Genomic DNA, 14,765 nt, shown 5'->3' on the forward strand with positions numbered 1-14,765 from the left:
AATTGCAACTTCAGAACAGACCGACTAAGGGAGGCTGCTCAGAGGATGCATCCATGCTCCAGGTGTGCTCCTTACCTGGCCACTTCCGGGACTGCAGTTGCTGGCAGTGGGATCCCCACTGAGACAAGCCTGTGGAGGCTGCAGCCTGTGAGCACTGGTAGGAGGAGGGGTGAATCCAGCCCACTAATGGGGGGAAGAGCCGCATGTGTGTACCTCAGGAAGTATTTTAGCCTAGGAGTTTGTTTGCTTTTTCCCATGGGCTGTTCCACAGAGCTGTCCCTGATCGCAGACAGATTTGAGATGACACTGCTGATCATTCCAGTGATATTAGATTGATCTCTGTGTTTTGTTATCTTCAGGCGCTCTGATAGGACAGTGGGGGGGGGATCTACCTAGAACAACACACAGTCAACACTGAGGAATCTTGAACTATTTTTATTACCCTTCAATTGCCAGCAGCTCAGCCAAGTTTATTTACTGTGTCTATTCCTTGTTTGCATGACAGTAGCGGTGAGAGCTTTAGCAATGCATATGTATGCCGTGGCTATGAAGCTAATTAAGGACCCGATCCAGCTAATGTTTAAGCCATGTGTTTGACTTTACGCACGTGAGTAGTTTACTGTGACTTCAGTGGGACCATTGATGTGCACGGGCGTAAGGGTTTGCAGAATTGTGGGTCTCGGGTGGCAAGAGCTGTACCATATTAGACTAACTGTGGGCATATTTTTATATTTTAGCCTTAAAAAAAGGCCGGTTTTGGATCACGCCTGACCCCTATCACAAAGACGACAACATCCAGATTGGGCGTGAGGTGAAAATCTCCTGCCAGGTGGAAGCTGTTCCTTCTGAGGAGCTCACATTCAGTTGGTTTAAAAACGGACGCCCATTGCGTAGCTCAGAAAGGATGGTCATCACCCAGACTGACCCTGATGTTTCCCCTGGCACCACCAACCTGGACATCATCGACTTGAAATTCACTGACTTTGGAACGTACACCTGCGTGGCATCCCTGAAAGGCGGTGGTATATCCGATATCAGCATTGATGTCAACATATCCAGCAGTACAGGTAAGGCTGCTCCCTTCAACTTTGGCTTTACAAGTTAAAGGTCCAATATTGGCTCTTCCTCAGTGCGCGTGCAAGAGAAGAGGAGCGAACCTAGCAGGCTTCCCCATCACTTGGACTCATGGTTTCCAGAGTGTGGTGCTCTTATGAACAGAAGGCAGAAGGTTGGCTGGGTGGCAGATGATGCTCTGTTCCCCAAAGGAAGGTCATGCAGCTGCTTGCATCTAGTAGTAGACATTGGGTGTGGGGCAGGCAGCTGTGTTTTAATGAGTATGTAAGGGAATACTGGGGCTCATGCTGCTCCCAGTTGGCAAAATCCCATAGGCATCCATTGTGGTTTAGGTACTCAATGCATGCTCATTTCTGTGTCTTACTAAAAAGTATCTCTCTCTGCTGGCAATTGTCTCGGCTAAGAGTATCTTCCAATGCGTATGGAGTGCGTGTGTTTCTCTCTGAACAGATGGATGGCTTGTAACTCATGTGAACACATATTCATGAATATTGCAGTTTCTTGCATTTTTTTACCAGTGGCTGATTTTAGTGACTGACGCAGCCCCCATTGTTACTGCAGCCACAGAACAACAAAAATCCTTAGATTAGTATGGAATGCTTTCTGGTAGAGTCAGTTACTTTCTGCATTTGTTACCCATGATTGGGTTTTTATAAATTAAAAAGGTTTTCTCCCCCCGGTATGTCAAATCAAATATGAATAGAGCAAAACTAACTGTCTCCTTTCTCTCGTGAGTTTGAAAAAAAACAGCAAAGACCCTTCAACCAGGTCCAAATGAAAGCTGCTTTATACTTTTTTATAATCTAGAAAATATATTTTGTAATAGAAAATATTCTTTCTGCCATCACTAGAAAAAAAAAGGATTGCTATTCAGTTTTTCCAGTACAAATGAATGTATGTTTCCAGATAAGTTAAAATTGCAAATTTGTGTTAAAGTACACAGGCAAAGCATGTCAGTGTTTTGTGCCTTATAGCTCCTGTCTTTGATATAATACATGGCTACAGCTTTCATCAGGTTATGCTAACTGTCGTAGACCCATAGACTTAAAGGCCAGAAGGGACTGTTGTGATCATCCAGTCTGACCTCCTGCACATTGCTAGCCACAAAACCTTGTGCACCCGCTCCAGTGTTAGGCCCATAACCTCTGGCTAAATTACCGAAATCCTCAAGTCTTGGTTGAATGACTTCAAATTGCAGAGAATCCACCATTTACTCTAGTTCAAATCAGCAAATGACCCTGCCCCACACTGCAGAGGAAGGCGAATACTCCCTGCCTTTGTCTTTGTCAGTCTGACATGGGAGAGAATTCCTTCCCAACCCTAAATATGGTGATCAGTTAGACCCTGAGCATATGGGTGAGATCCACCAGCCAGACACCTGGGAAAGAATTCTCTATAGTAACTCAAAGCCCCCTCCTTCTGGCATCCCATCTCCAGCCATTGGAGATATTTGTTAATAGCTGTCGTTGATGGGCCACATGCCATTGTAGGCAGGCTCATCAGATCATCCCCTCCCTAAACTTAGGGAGCTCGGTCTTGAAACAAGTTAGGTATTTGGCCCCCACTGTTCCCCTATACACTGATCTGAGGTATGTCATGGATGTCACACAGGCCATTGGAGTAAGCCAGCAAAGAACATACATACCACATCACATTTTGCAGCAGAGTAAGGAGATATTATGGAACAGCCTCATTCTGACCCTGCCACGCGCACAGAAATATGCTGCCCAGTTTCTAAAAGGCTTATTAAATTTCACTAAAGTAGAAGGTTAGTTTTTTCCATAAAAAAGAAAAGGAGGACTTGTGGCACCTTAGAGACTAACAAATTTATTTGAGCATAAGCTTTCGTGGGCTACAGCTCACTTCATCGGATGCATAGAATGGAATATATAGTAAAAAGATACATATATACATACAGAGAATATGAAAAGGTGGAAGTAGCCATCCCAACTGAAAGAGACTAATTAATTAAGATGAGCTATAGCTATGAGATGATAATAGCTCATCTTAATTAATTAGCCTCTTACATTTGGGACGGCTACTTCCACCTTTTCATATTCTCTGTATGTATATATGTATCTTCTTACTATATATTCCATTCTATGCTTCCAATGAAGTGGGCTGTAGCCCACGAAAGCTTATGCTCAAATAAATTTGTCAGTCTCTAAGGTGCCACAAGTCCTCCTGTTCTTTTTGCAGATACAGACTAACACGGCTGCTCACTCTGAAACCAGTTTTTCCATAGAGTCTCCTATTTGTCTTTTGTCACAGCAGTAATACTTGGCATTGACAACATCACCTTTTGTCACGCTCTAAACACTCTCTTGAGTCAAGTGTGGTAAACGCTGTCTTGCATAGCTCTCCTCCTCATTGTCAGACTCCTTCTTTATATTTAGAGCCATAATGCTGCCCTCTGTCCTCGGTAACATGCCATGGATATCAGGAGGAGCTGTTTGAGTTGATCTATGGGGGTGGTGTTTTAAATGTGAAGAGAACAGGGACAGAAAGAGGCTGTGTAAGCAGGAATGACCCAATGCCTTTTGCTGACCAGGGTGGAAAACATTTTTGGGAGCACCTCCCTGCCGTAGGGTGGACCAGGAAAAAAAGCCAGCCAGTCAGCAGAGAGAAAAACAAAACGGCCGAGTGGCACAATGGGGCGGTGCCCCTTGAAAGCTGGTGCCCACGGCAACTGCCCTGCTCCCTGCCCTAGTGGACATAACATGGGAAGCCCCTTTTAAAATGTTAGCCCCATAAATCAGTTTTGAAATGCATGGGTAGGACCTGAGTCATGTGTGACTTCTTAAAATGTTTCCGTAGCTCTTGGCCATTGAAAGTGCAATAGGAGGAAAGTTCTGAATAATAGGAAGGAGAGGAAGGATGGTCCGGTGGCTAGGGGACCAGACCAGGACGTGGGAGGCCTGGATTCCATTCCCTGTTGTGTCACAGCTGTTTTCTGTATGACTTTGGGCAGGCAAACCATTTAATCTCCCCTACATGTAAAATGGGCCTAATAGCACTTCCCTGCCTCCCAGTGAATTTCTGAGTGTATATATACATTTAATGATTGTGAAGTGGTCAGATCCTCTGGAGGCCTTGTCCAGGTAGCTGAAATTCGTCTGGCTCTGACAAAGACGTGGAAGATTCATCTTCCCCCCCCGCCCCCACCCCACCGCACAGAAAAATTCCACCCACTCCTCTACAACCATCATGCCCTGCAATCAGTGTTCCATTTGGGGTTTGTTTCACACGTGATCTGTAGGAGCCATGGCCCTCATCCTGCATTTGGATCCATCCGATCAGGAGCTTCCACCCATGTGAGTCTGATTGTAGAATCAGGGGGCACAGGAGTATGTGATTAGTACTCATGCAGTTGGTTTTATTATCTATCATACCTAGCAAAACACCGTTCAACTATACAGGCATCGTAGGGTCCTCGGTGCAGAACACCCCATTCTAGGTTTTCATTATTCAAAGACCTCCTCCCCCCATCAGATTCCCTCTTTAGCCAAAAACTTATGCCAAGTGAAACCTGAAACTACTTGTTTTTTTGTAAAAGCCCCTTAAAACAGATGCCCTGAAGCTTCCCAGGCTCTTTGGTGTAGCACGACTGACATACTGTAACAATGTAATGAGGGTGAGGAGAGGATCTAAAGAGGGCAAAGTCTACTGGCCACACTGACTCCTTGTTGGTCTGAATGACTGACGAGGCGGCGAGTTTATTTGAATAATGCATAGGAATTCCAAGCCCTAGGTCAGGAAGTCCTGGAAGCAATATAAGGAGGAGGAGCTTGACTTGCCTTTATCAATCCGTCATTTCTCTTATTCTGAACGGATACATCCATCAGGAAAGAAAAATCCACTTGCTTTCGTCTTTCAGTCTATAGGCTGTGTCAACCAGGCCCCAAGAGAAGGCCTCATATACCAGTGCTAGCCACCAGCATTGTGGGACAGTCTCTCCACATGGAATAACTCCCATCCATTCCAGGTGATGGATTGATTGATGCCTGTTCCATCAGAAATATGTTCCTCACCTCCTGACTGTCACAGAGTTGCTGGGAGATCTCACCACACTCCGTTACAGCCATCTGTGGAAACTACTTGGTGGCTTGATTGTCCATCATCTTGTCCTGGTCCACCACAGGCCTCATCTAACATACCACAGAAACAGCACCAACCAAGCTAGAAAAGCAACTGGCTACAACCTAGTTGACCCTTCTCAAGTTCTGTTTCAGAGGCTTAAATAGGTCCGTGCTGGTTAGAGTGAGCAAATCATTGCCCCTCAGGTAGATGATAGTGAAAATCTGGATGGCCACCACAGAGTCAACTCATTTTGTTTGAAGGGCATGAGCCAGGCCTAGCTCATGCCCCTGATTTCCTCTCCATGCAATTACCCTAAAGTCCATGAAAAACCTGCACTGAAATTTATAACTTTTGCTGGTCGTGTGCTTGTGGCCTGGAATCCAGAGATCCACACTCAGGGAGTCAGGGGCTTGCCATGCAGTGAGCCAGCAGGACAATAGATCAGAAAGGAGAAGACAGGAAATCTGCCACCCATTTGAGAAGCTGAGGTGCATTGTCAGAGGGGAACGGCAGGGGTGGTTCTATCACTCTTCCGGGAATAAGAAGGAAGGCAGAAACAGGTAACACCTGAAGCAACCAGATCACCTCAGTACAAACAGACCAAACCGTGCAAACAGCTGCTGTAGGTTATCAGCTGTCCCAAGTCCACTTTGAAGGACCGCAGACAAATTGAAAAACTCATAGGAGTCTGGTCAGACTGCTCCCCTGCAGCACATCCCCTCACTGTGATTGCCATGTGGCTGACCCTGAAAGCCTTGCAGCTGGGGATGGAGAAGATGGCCTGGAACACCAGCTCTCCAACTTCGGCGGCGATGGGCAAGGGGACAATGTGTCCCTGACTGAGTGCTTGGCACTTGTCCCAGAATCCATTCCGGCGCTGGCCTGGAAACTGTTCACAGGGATCAGATCAACAGGACAATATGATGGGGAGGTATAGGTCAGTGGTTTGAGCATTGGCCTGCTAAACCCAGGGTTGTAAGTTCAATCCTTGAGGGGGCCATTTAGGGATCTGGGGCAAAAATTGGGGATTGGTCCTGCTTTGAGCAGGGGGTTGGACTCGATGACCTCCTGAGGTCCCTTCCAACCCTGATATTCTATGATTCTATGGCCAAGGGAGAAGAAGTGAGACGTGTTTGCCAACGGTGCAGTGACGAGGGCATTAAATCACTCTGCATGTTTCTAGCGAGCAGGAAGGCAGTCGGGCAGGCTTGTGAGATCTGAAAAGCAGAGAGACACCAATCTGAGCCCCCTTCTCCTGAGGAGCTCACTCCCCACCTGGCCCTGTGAGCAGCTTGCTACCCCCCACCAACCCAGCCCCAGCAGGAGTTTGCTCTTTTCCCCACCCCGGGCCCCGGCAGGAACTCCCTCTACCCTCCGCTGCTGTTTCTGGTCCTGGGAGGAGCTCACTCTTCCCCCCAACCCCGGTAGAAGCTCACTCTTCCCTGCCTCTGCGACCCTGGGACTGGAGAAGTTCTGTGCCCCGATGATTATTGGGAGGGCCATGCCCATGTCTGGGGTGATAAGGTGGTGATAGCCAGTTCAAAAGAACATTCTCAGTCCCTCCAGGGTAATCATAGAATCATAGAATATCAGGGTTGGAAGGGACCTCAGGAGGTCATCTAGTCCAACCCCCTGCTCAAAGCAGGACCAATCCCCAACTAAATCATCCCAGCCAGGGCTTTGTCAAGCCTGACCTTAAAAACTTCTAAGGAAGGAGATTCCACCACCTCCCTAGGTAACGCATTCCAGTGTTTCACCACCCTCCTAGTGAAAAAGTTTTTCCTAATATCCAACCTAAACCGCCCCCACTGCAACTTGAGACCATTACTCCTTGTTCTGTCATCAGCTACCACTGAGAACAGTCTAGATCCATTCTCTTCGGAACCCCCTTTCAGGTAGTTGAAAGCAGCTATCAAATCCCCCCTCATTCTTCTCTTCCGCAGACTAAACAATCCCAGTTCCCTCAGCCTCTCCTCATAAGTCATGTGTTCCAGTCCCCTAATAATTTTTGTTGCCCTCCGCTGGATTCTTTCCAATTTTTCCACATCCTTCTTGTAGTGTGGGGCCCAAAACTGGACACAGTACTCCAGATGAGGCCTCACCAATGCCGAATAGAGGGGAATGATCCACAGTGACCTTAGGCTTATCTGTTAGGACAGCCGCCCAGGATATTAAGGGATAATTTTTCTCCCACTTTGACACCAGTAGTTATTCCATGTCCCTGCCCCTTAGAGGAGTCTAAGAAACAGTTGGGAGGAAGATGAGGAAGGTCTGCTGTAAACTACACACACAGCCAAATGCGACAGGGAGTTTCTGCCATAGTTATGCTTAAGCCTTGGATCCAGAAGAATGCTGTCAACAAGTCTCAGAAGGGGAACAAGAAGCATCCTTGGCCATCACAAACCTTCAGAAGGCTGCAGCAAATCCGGAAGACCGGGAGAAGGGGGACCCTTGTCTCAGACCTTGATCTCAGCATTGGAAGGGAACTGCCAGGTTGGGTCTGATTCTGAGTGACATCAGAAGGGCTTTGGCCCCAGGGATCCACTCCCTCAGATTCCTCCTCTCAGACTGTAAACTCTGAATTCATTTAGGCCTGGACCACTGCACCCAGGGCTGCCCTCCCTCCGCTTTTCTGCCAGTGGTGGGCAGCTGTATGTTGTACTCAGTGCTCCAGCAGAACCCTCCGGCTGCCCCCAGGGATGCATTGATTTTTACACCCCCTAGCTGGCCTTCCCATGCCTCCTCCATGGCCAGTGCTGCCTCCTTTCTTGGGCTGTGTTGGCCCTGCAGGACCCCAGTAGGTGAGAGGCCAGGGCTGCCTTTCACCATTTTCCACCTTTGCCAGAAACTAACATAGACACTGGGGGTTCTCTGGTCCCCCATCTAGACCAGCTGAGGAAGGGAGTTAGTAACATCTGTCTGATAGAGAGAGGAGAGATATCTGAACACTCAAAGGATCTAGCAGGATGTTTAGGGCTGGCTATTATCACATTTGGAAAACAGGTTCTCACTGTTGCACTTGCCAGCCTCCTGGAACAGTATCAAGGTGTGAGGGACAAGAAAAAAACATCAAAGGAATTACACAAGTGCTGCCCATCTCAGAGGGAAAAGCTGTAAAACAGGGTAACAGTAGTTGTCAAAACTCTGGCGTGTCACCCAAGACCAGAGAGAGAAGGCAGGATGCACAGTCAACGGAACAAGTTTCACATGAAGACTTTTTTTCCCCTTCCCCTGTGGTGCTCACTAGTGTCCATATTGGTGTCCATCCTTGGTTCATCTTTTGACCATGTGATTGGGTCCTAAACTCTCTCTAGCGCTTTTCCTCAGTAGATCTCAAAGAAGGTTGGTATCATTATCCCCATTTTACAGATGGGGAAACTGAGGCCCAGAGAGATTAAGTGACTGGCCAAAGGTCACACAGCAGGTCAGTGGCAGAGATGGGAATAGATCCGTGGTCTCCTGAGTCCCAGTCTAGTGCTCTATGCACTGGGCCACAGACTTACAGACAAAACAATCAGTGATTCAGATACTTGGAGTGCTAATTTCTATCTTCATGTTTATTTATCACAAAGGCAGTGAAGACAGAGCCTATGAGCAACAGCCTCACACACCTGAGCTTTCGATGTAGTGTAGCATGCACTCCAGCTGTACAGTTTAGCAGTGCTCATCTTACTAACTGGCACAGGAGTGAAGTGGAAAGAGAGAGAAGATTGTTAGCTGGCAAATGCAATGTTGGGGCCTGATGGATGCATGTGGGAGAATGGCATTCTGTGCGCTCATGCATAGCCTCTCTAGCAGAAAGTTACCAGTGCATTATCTTTACTCGCTATAGGATCATCTGGGAGAGTAATAGAATAGTAATAGAATAAATCAGAAGCATCATTCAGATGACCATACCTGTCAGCTTTTCATCATTTCTGCAGGCAGTGATGTATTATGTCAGTACTTAGGTTCACTGTCCCGTAACATGCAAGACAAAGAGAAAGAGGGAGGAAAAAATATCATTCAGAACCAGTCTTCCTTAACGGCTTAAAAGACATGTCTATTTGTATGACTTCATCACCCAATTAGGGAAAGCTGAAAGTGTTTCAGTCTGAATTTGAAGGTCATTAGTGATTCATCAAGATTCATAACTGCTGTGATAGAGATGAACATAAGGTCCATGCACAAACACATTTTCCAAGTGCCAGAACTGAGCATTGCTATCTTACACATCTTGCTGTTCATCAGCTATCTGACTCTGGGTATGATCCTTCATTCCTTACTCCGGCAGGATTCCCACTGCTGCCAAAAGGGGAGGACGCAAAACCTCACATGCTGCATTGCGAGGAAGGGAAGTTTGCTGAAGCTAACTTTCATGGGATGTGCTGTAGCAGCCTCCCACCAATCAGAAACGGATAACAGTACCAGGGGACATGACACATTTCCAGAGCCTATAGAATTCCATTTGTGCATCAGGAGTGAATTTCATTGGATGTTTGTGAAATTAAAGACCCTCCCTTTCTGCAGGACAAGTGTAGTTTTAAAGGTTCAGTGGTAATGCGCTCGAGCCATTACCTTTCCAGATCTGTGTGCTCCCAAACCGTTTAGACTTCCAAATCTGATTCTGATGCAAATTAAACAGGTGACCCAAATCTCCTAAGAAACACTCCTGACCTGAGCAGTGCTTTAATGTGGCTGCAGAGTCGCGGCACGAGCGCTGGGAGAGCGCTCTGCTGGTGCTCTGTCTACACTGGCACGTTAACAGTGCTGAAACCTGTATCACTCAGGGGAATGTTTCTTCACGCTCCTGAGCGGGAAAGGTGCAGCGCTGTAAAGTGCAGTGTAGACAAGCCCTTACTAAGTTCAAGATATACCATGTCTACTGCTTCCTCCCTGTCCACAAGGCTTGATACCCTGTCAAAGAAATCTATTAGGTTGGTTTGACACGATTTGCTCTTGACAAATCCATGCTGACTGTTAGAATAATAGAATATCAGGGTTGGAAGGGACCTCAGGAGGTCATCTAGTCCAACCCCCTGCTCAAAGCAGGGCCAATCCCCAACTAAATCATCCCAGCCAGGGCTTTGACCTTAAAAACTTCAAATGAAGGAGATTCCACCACCTCCCTAGGTAACGCATTCCAGTGCTTCACCACCCTCCTAGTGAAAAAGTTTTTCCTAATATCCAACTTAAACCTCCCCCACTGCAACTTGAGACCATTACTCCTCATTCTGTCATCTGCTACCACTGAGAACAGTCTAGATCCATTCTCTTCGGAACCCCCTTTCAGGTAGTTGAAAGCAGCTATCAAATCCCCCCTCATTCTTCTCTTCCGCAGACTAAACAATCCCAGTTCCCTCAGCCTCTCCTCATAAGTCATGTGTTCCAGACCCCTAATCATTTTTGTTGCCCTTCGCTGGACTCTCTCCAATTTCTCCACATCCTTCTTGTAGTGTGGAGCCCAAAACTGGACACAGTACTCCAGATGAGGCCTCACCAATGCCGAATAGAGGAGAACGATCAGATCTCGTCCCTCGATCTGCTGGCAATGCCCCTGTTACTTATCACCTTATTATCTTCTAGGTGTTTGCAAATTGATTGCTTAATTATTTGCTCAATTATCTTTCCAGGTACTGAGGTTAAGGTGAGTGGTCTGTATTTCCCTGGGTTGTCCTTATTTCCTGTTTTATAGATTGGCACATAGGTGGAGTTTGGGGATGCAAGGGGGTGTTGCCCTCCCCCACTCCCCTGGCCCCCCAAACTACAAGCCTCAGGCAGGCAGCCTGAGTGTGCAGTTTTCAGAGTAACAGCTGTGTTAGTCTGTATTTGCAAAAAGAAAAGGAGTACTTGTGGCACCTTAGAGACTAACCAATTTATTTGAGCATAAGCTTTTTGAGTGTGCAGTGTAATGAGTTCTGCAGAGGAGACGGGAATCATGCTGTTCCCAGCTCGTGCCCCTGGGGCAGGGAGTCAGAATTTTGTTTATAAACAGAGTGATTAACGGGTGTTTAAAGTTAGGAAACATTCTAACAGCCCTTTCTTAAGTTAAATGATCTGTTCCAAGTTTGGTGAACTACAAAAAGTAAGTACCCTAAATGATGGAAAGCAACTGTTGATTTTCTATAATTGTTTCAATTGTTGTATTGAAGAGGTGGTAAGAAAGTTACTAATATCCTTCTTTGAGAAGATAACTGATTTTTTTAGACAAAAGAAATGCTGCAGATCTAATCTACTTGGATTTCAGGAAGGCACCTGATACAGTTCCACAAGAGAAATTATTAGTTAAATTGGAGAAGATGAGGATTAATATTAGAACTGAGAGGTGGATAAGGAACTGGCTAAAGGAGAGCCTACAACAAGTCATACTGAAAGATGAACTCTCAGGCTAGAGGGAGGTTACTAGTGGAGTTCCTCAGGGATCAGTCTTGGGACCAATCTCATTTAACATTTTTATTACTGACCTTGGCACAAAAAGTGGGAGTGTGCTAATAAAATATGAAGATGGCACAAAGTTGGGAGGTATTGCCAATACGGAAGAGGACTGGAATATACAAGAAGATCTGGATGACCTTGTAATAGAAGTAATAGAAAATGGATGATACTTAATAGAACAAAATGCAAGATCATGCATTTAGAGACTAACAGCAAGAATTTTTGCTATAAGCTGGGGACTTATTAGTTGGAAGTGACAGAGGTGGAGAAAGACCTGGGTGTATTGGTTGATCACAGGATGACTGTGAGCGGTCAATGTGGTGCGGCAGTGAAAAAAGGCTAATACAGTCCTAGGATCATCAGGCGAGATATTTCCAATAGAGACAGAGAAGTGTTATTACCATCATACAAGGCAGTGGTGAGACCTCATCTGGAATGTTGTGTGCAATGCTGGTCTCCCATTTTTAAGAAAGATGAATTCAAACTGGAACAGGTGAAGAGGAGGCTACTAGGATGACCCAAGAAATGGAGAATCTACCTTATCAGTGGAGACTCAAAGAGCTTGGCTTGTTTAGCTGAACCAAAAGAAGGCTGAGGGGAGCTATGATTGCTCTCTATAAATGCATCAGAGGGATAAGTACCAGGGAGGGAGAGGAGTTATTTAAGTTAAGTGGCAATGAAGTGAGGCTGACCGGTCTGTAGTTCCCTGGGTTCTCTTTCTTCCCTTTTTAAAATATGGGCACTATATTTTCCTTTTTCCAATTGTCTGGGACCTCTCACAAAAGTGTTTACAGAATTCATACTACACGGTACCAACATATTTACAAAAATCTTCTCTCTGATGCTCCACACCCACACACAGCACAATCTCACATAATATTTCATCCCCGCTCTTGAATCATAGAATATCAGGGTTGGAAGGGACCTCAGGAGGTCATCTAGTCCAACCCCCTGCTCAAAGCAGGACCAATCCCAGAACAAATGAATATAAACTGGCCATCAACAAGTTTAGACTTGAAATTAGGCAATGGTTTCTAACCACCAGAGGACTGAAGTTCTGGAGCCGCCTTCCACAGAGAGCAGTGGGGGCAAAAAAACTAACTGGCTTCAAGACTGAGCTTGATAAATTTATGGAGGGGATGGTATGACAGGACTGCCTAAAATGCCATGTGGCCCATCGGCGATTGACTGTAGCAAAAATCCCCAGTGCTAGATGGGGACACTACACGTGGAGGACTCTGAGTTACTACAGAGAATTCTTTCCCAGGTATCTGCCTGGTGTGTCTTACCCACATGCCCAGGATCTAACTGATCACCATATTTGGGGTTGGGAAGGAATTTTCCCCTGGGTCAGGTTGGCAGAGACCTGGAATTTTTTTGCCTTCCTCTGCAGCATGGGGCATGGGTCACTTGCAGGTTTAAACTAGTGTAAATAGTGAATTCTCTGTAATTTGAAGTCCTAACACCATGATTTGAGGACTTCAGTAACTCAGCTAGAGGTTAGGGGTCTATTACAGGAGTGAGTGGGTGAATTTCTGTGGCCTGCGATGTGCAGGAGGTCAGATCCATGATCATGATGGTCCATTTTGACATTAGTAAGAGTATCTGAGTAAGAATATACATTACAATTTTAAACCTAACTAGTGTCCCTTAAGTGACTTGCTACAAGGTGTCAGAACATGTTAGTATTAAGAGTTGAGTGGGTCTAATATTTATTTAATTTTCTTTCTTGATATAGGAATTAGATACAGTGTTCCTGTCAGATAATTTCTAAGTTATTATCTGGAAAAAAAACAACAACCAACCAACCAACCAACCAACAAACTTAGCGATTCCCCTGGAATCACAAATAAAGCCCCCTTCCCCCCCCCCCCCCCGAAATGGCACCTCTTTGACAGGCATGGAATTTTGCCCCCCACATGCGTCCCCACTGGCATGACTGGAATTGCTCCGCCTCCCCAAACAGAAGTCAAACTATGCCTATAACAGTCATAACACAAGAACTAGGGGCCACCCAATGAAATTAATAGGCAGTGCATTTAAAACAAACAGAAGGAAGTACTTCTTCACCCAACACACAGTCAACCTGTGGAACTCCTTGCCTGAGAATGTTATGAAGGCCAAGACTATAACACGGTTCAAAAAAGAACTAGATAAATTCATGAAGGATAGGTCCATCAATGACTACTAGCCAGGTTGGGCAGGGTTCATGCCCCAGACTCTGTTTGCCAGAAGCTGGGAATGGGCGACAGGGGATGGATCTCTTGATGATTCCCTGTTCTGTTCATTCGCTCTGGGGCACCTGGAATTGGCCACTGTCGGAAGACAGGATATAGGGCTAGATGGACCTTTGGTCTGACCCAGTATGGCCATTCTTATGGATTGGCACTATACTTGCCCTTTTCCAGTCCTCTGGAATCTCTCCCATCTTCCATGACTTTTCAAAGATAACCACTAATGGTTCAGATATCTCCTCGGTCAGCTCCTTGAGTATTCTAGGATTTATTTCATCACGTCCTGGTGACTTGAACACAACAAATTTGTCTTGTTCTTTCCTTATTTTAGCCTCTGATCTTACCTCATTTTCACTGGCACTCGCTATGTTAGACATCCAATCACTACTAACCTTTTTTGGGGAAAAATCAAAACCAAACCAAAACATCTGTCACCTGTGGTTTGTTCTCTCTCATCCTCTTAGGAGGAGAATTGTTCATGCAACATAGTGTATTGCTTTCGCAGGGTTTTGCTTTTAAATGCCCGTGATGCTGTGTGTTTCCATTAGAGAAGGCAGGAGAAATGCACTTTGTACTTGGAGCAGAATTTAGTGAGGTTTCTGGTAGTCCCTAGTTCCTGGGGGAGTTGGTTCCACAGCCTTGATGAATCCGCTGGTGAGAAAGCGCTCTCTCCTATACAGGTGAGCTTTGCTCGTTTGGGACAAAGTCCCATTTTGCCAGAGGAGTGAAGTTGTTCATTCCAGAATTTTAGGCGAACTTTTTGAATATGCTCAACCCGGGCCATTGGACATCTTGAAGATAAGGGCCCATCTTGCAATGGTCAAAAAGAGGGTGCACAGACTCAAGTCCCTGGCTGTGAAAACAGCAGGCTTGGTCAGCTGGTGTGCAGCTGGACATGGCTTTGCCTCACCGCTGCTGTAGAAGCTGAAGCAGAAATATCCTCTTAGGAAACATCCTAGTTCT

General features: G+C 46.0%; 1 protein-coding gene across 2 annotated transcripts in view; it reads left to right on the top strand.

The window, feature by feature from the left end:
- The window catches only part of MDGA2 (MAM domain containing glycosylphosphatidylinositol anchor 2), a 662,813-nt gene that overhangs the window by 424,652 nt on the left and 223,396 nt on the right, over positions 1–14,765 (top strand). For both annotated transcript variants that reach the window (XM_077820812.1, XM_077820813.1), the window contains exon 7: positions 738–1,067. In XM_077820812.1, the coding sequence (XP_077676938.1) occupies positions 738–1,067 (330 nt within the window). The remainder of the gene's footprint in view (positions 1–737; positions 1,068–14,765) is intronic.

Source organism: Eretmochelys imbricata, chromosome 6, assembly GCF_965152235.1.
Source record: "Eretmochelys imbricata isolate rEreImb1 chromosome 6, rEreImb1.hap1, whole genome shotgun sequence".
Taxonomy (NCBI): Eukaryota; Metazoa; Chordata; order Testudines; family Cheloniidae; genus Eretmochelys; species Eretmochelys imbricata.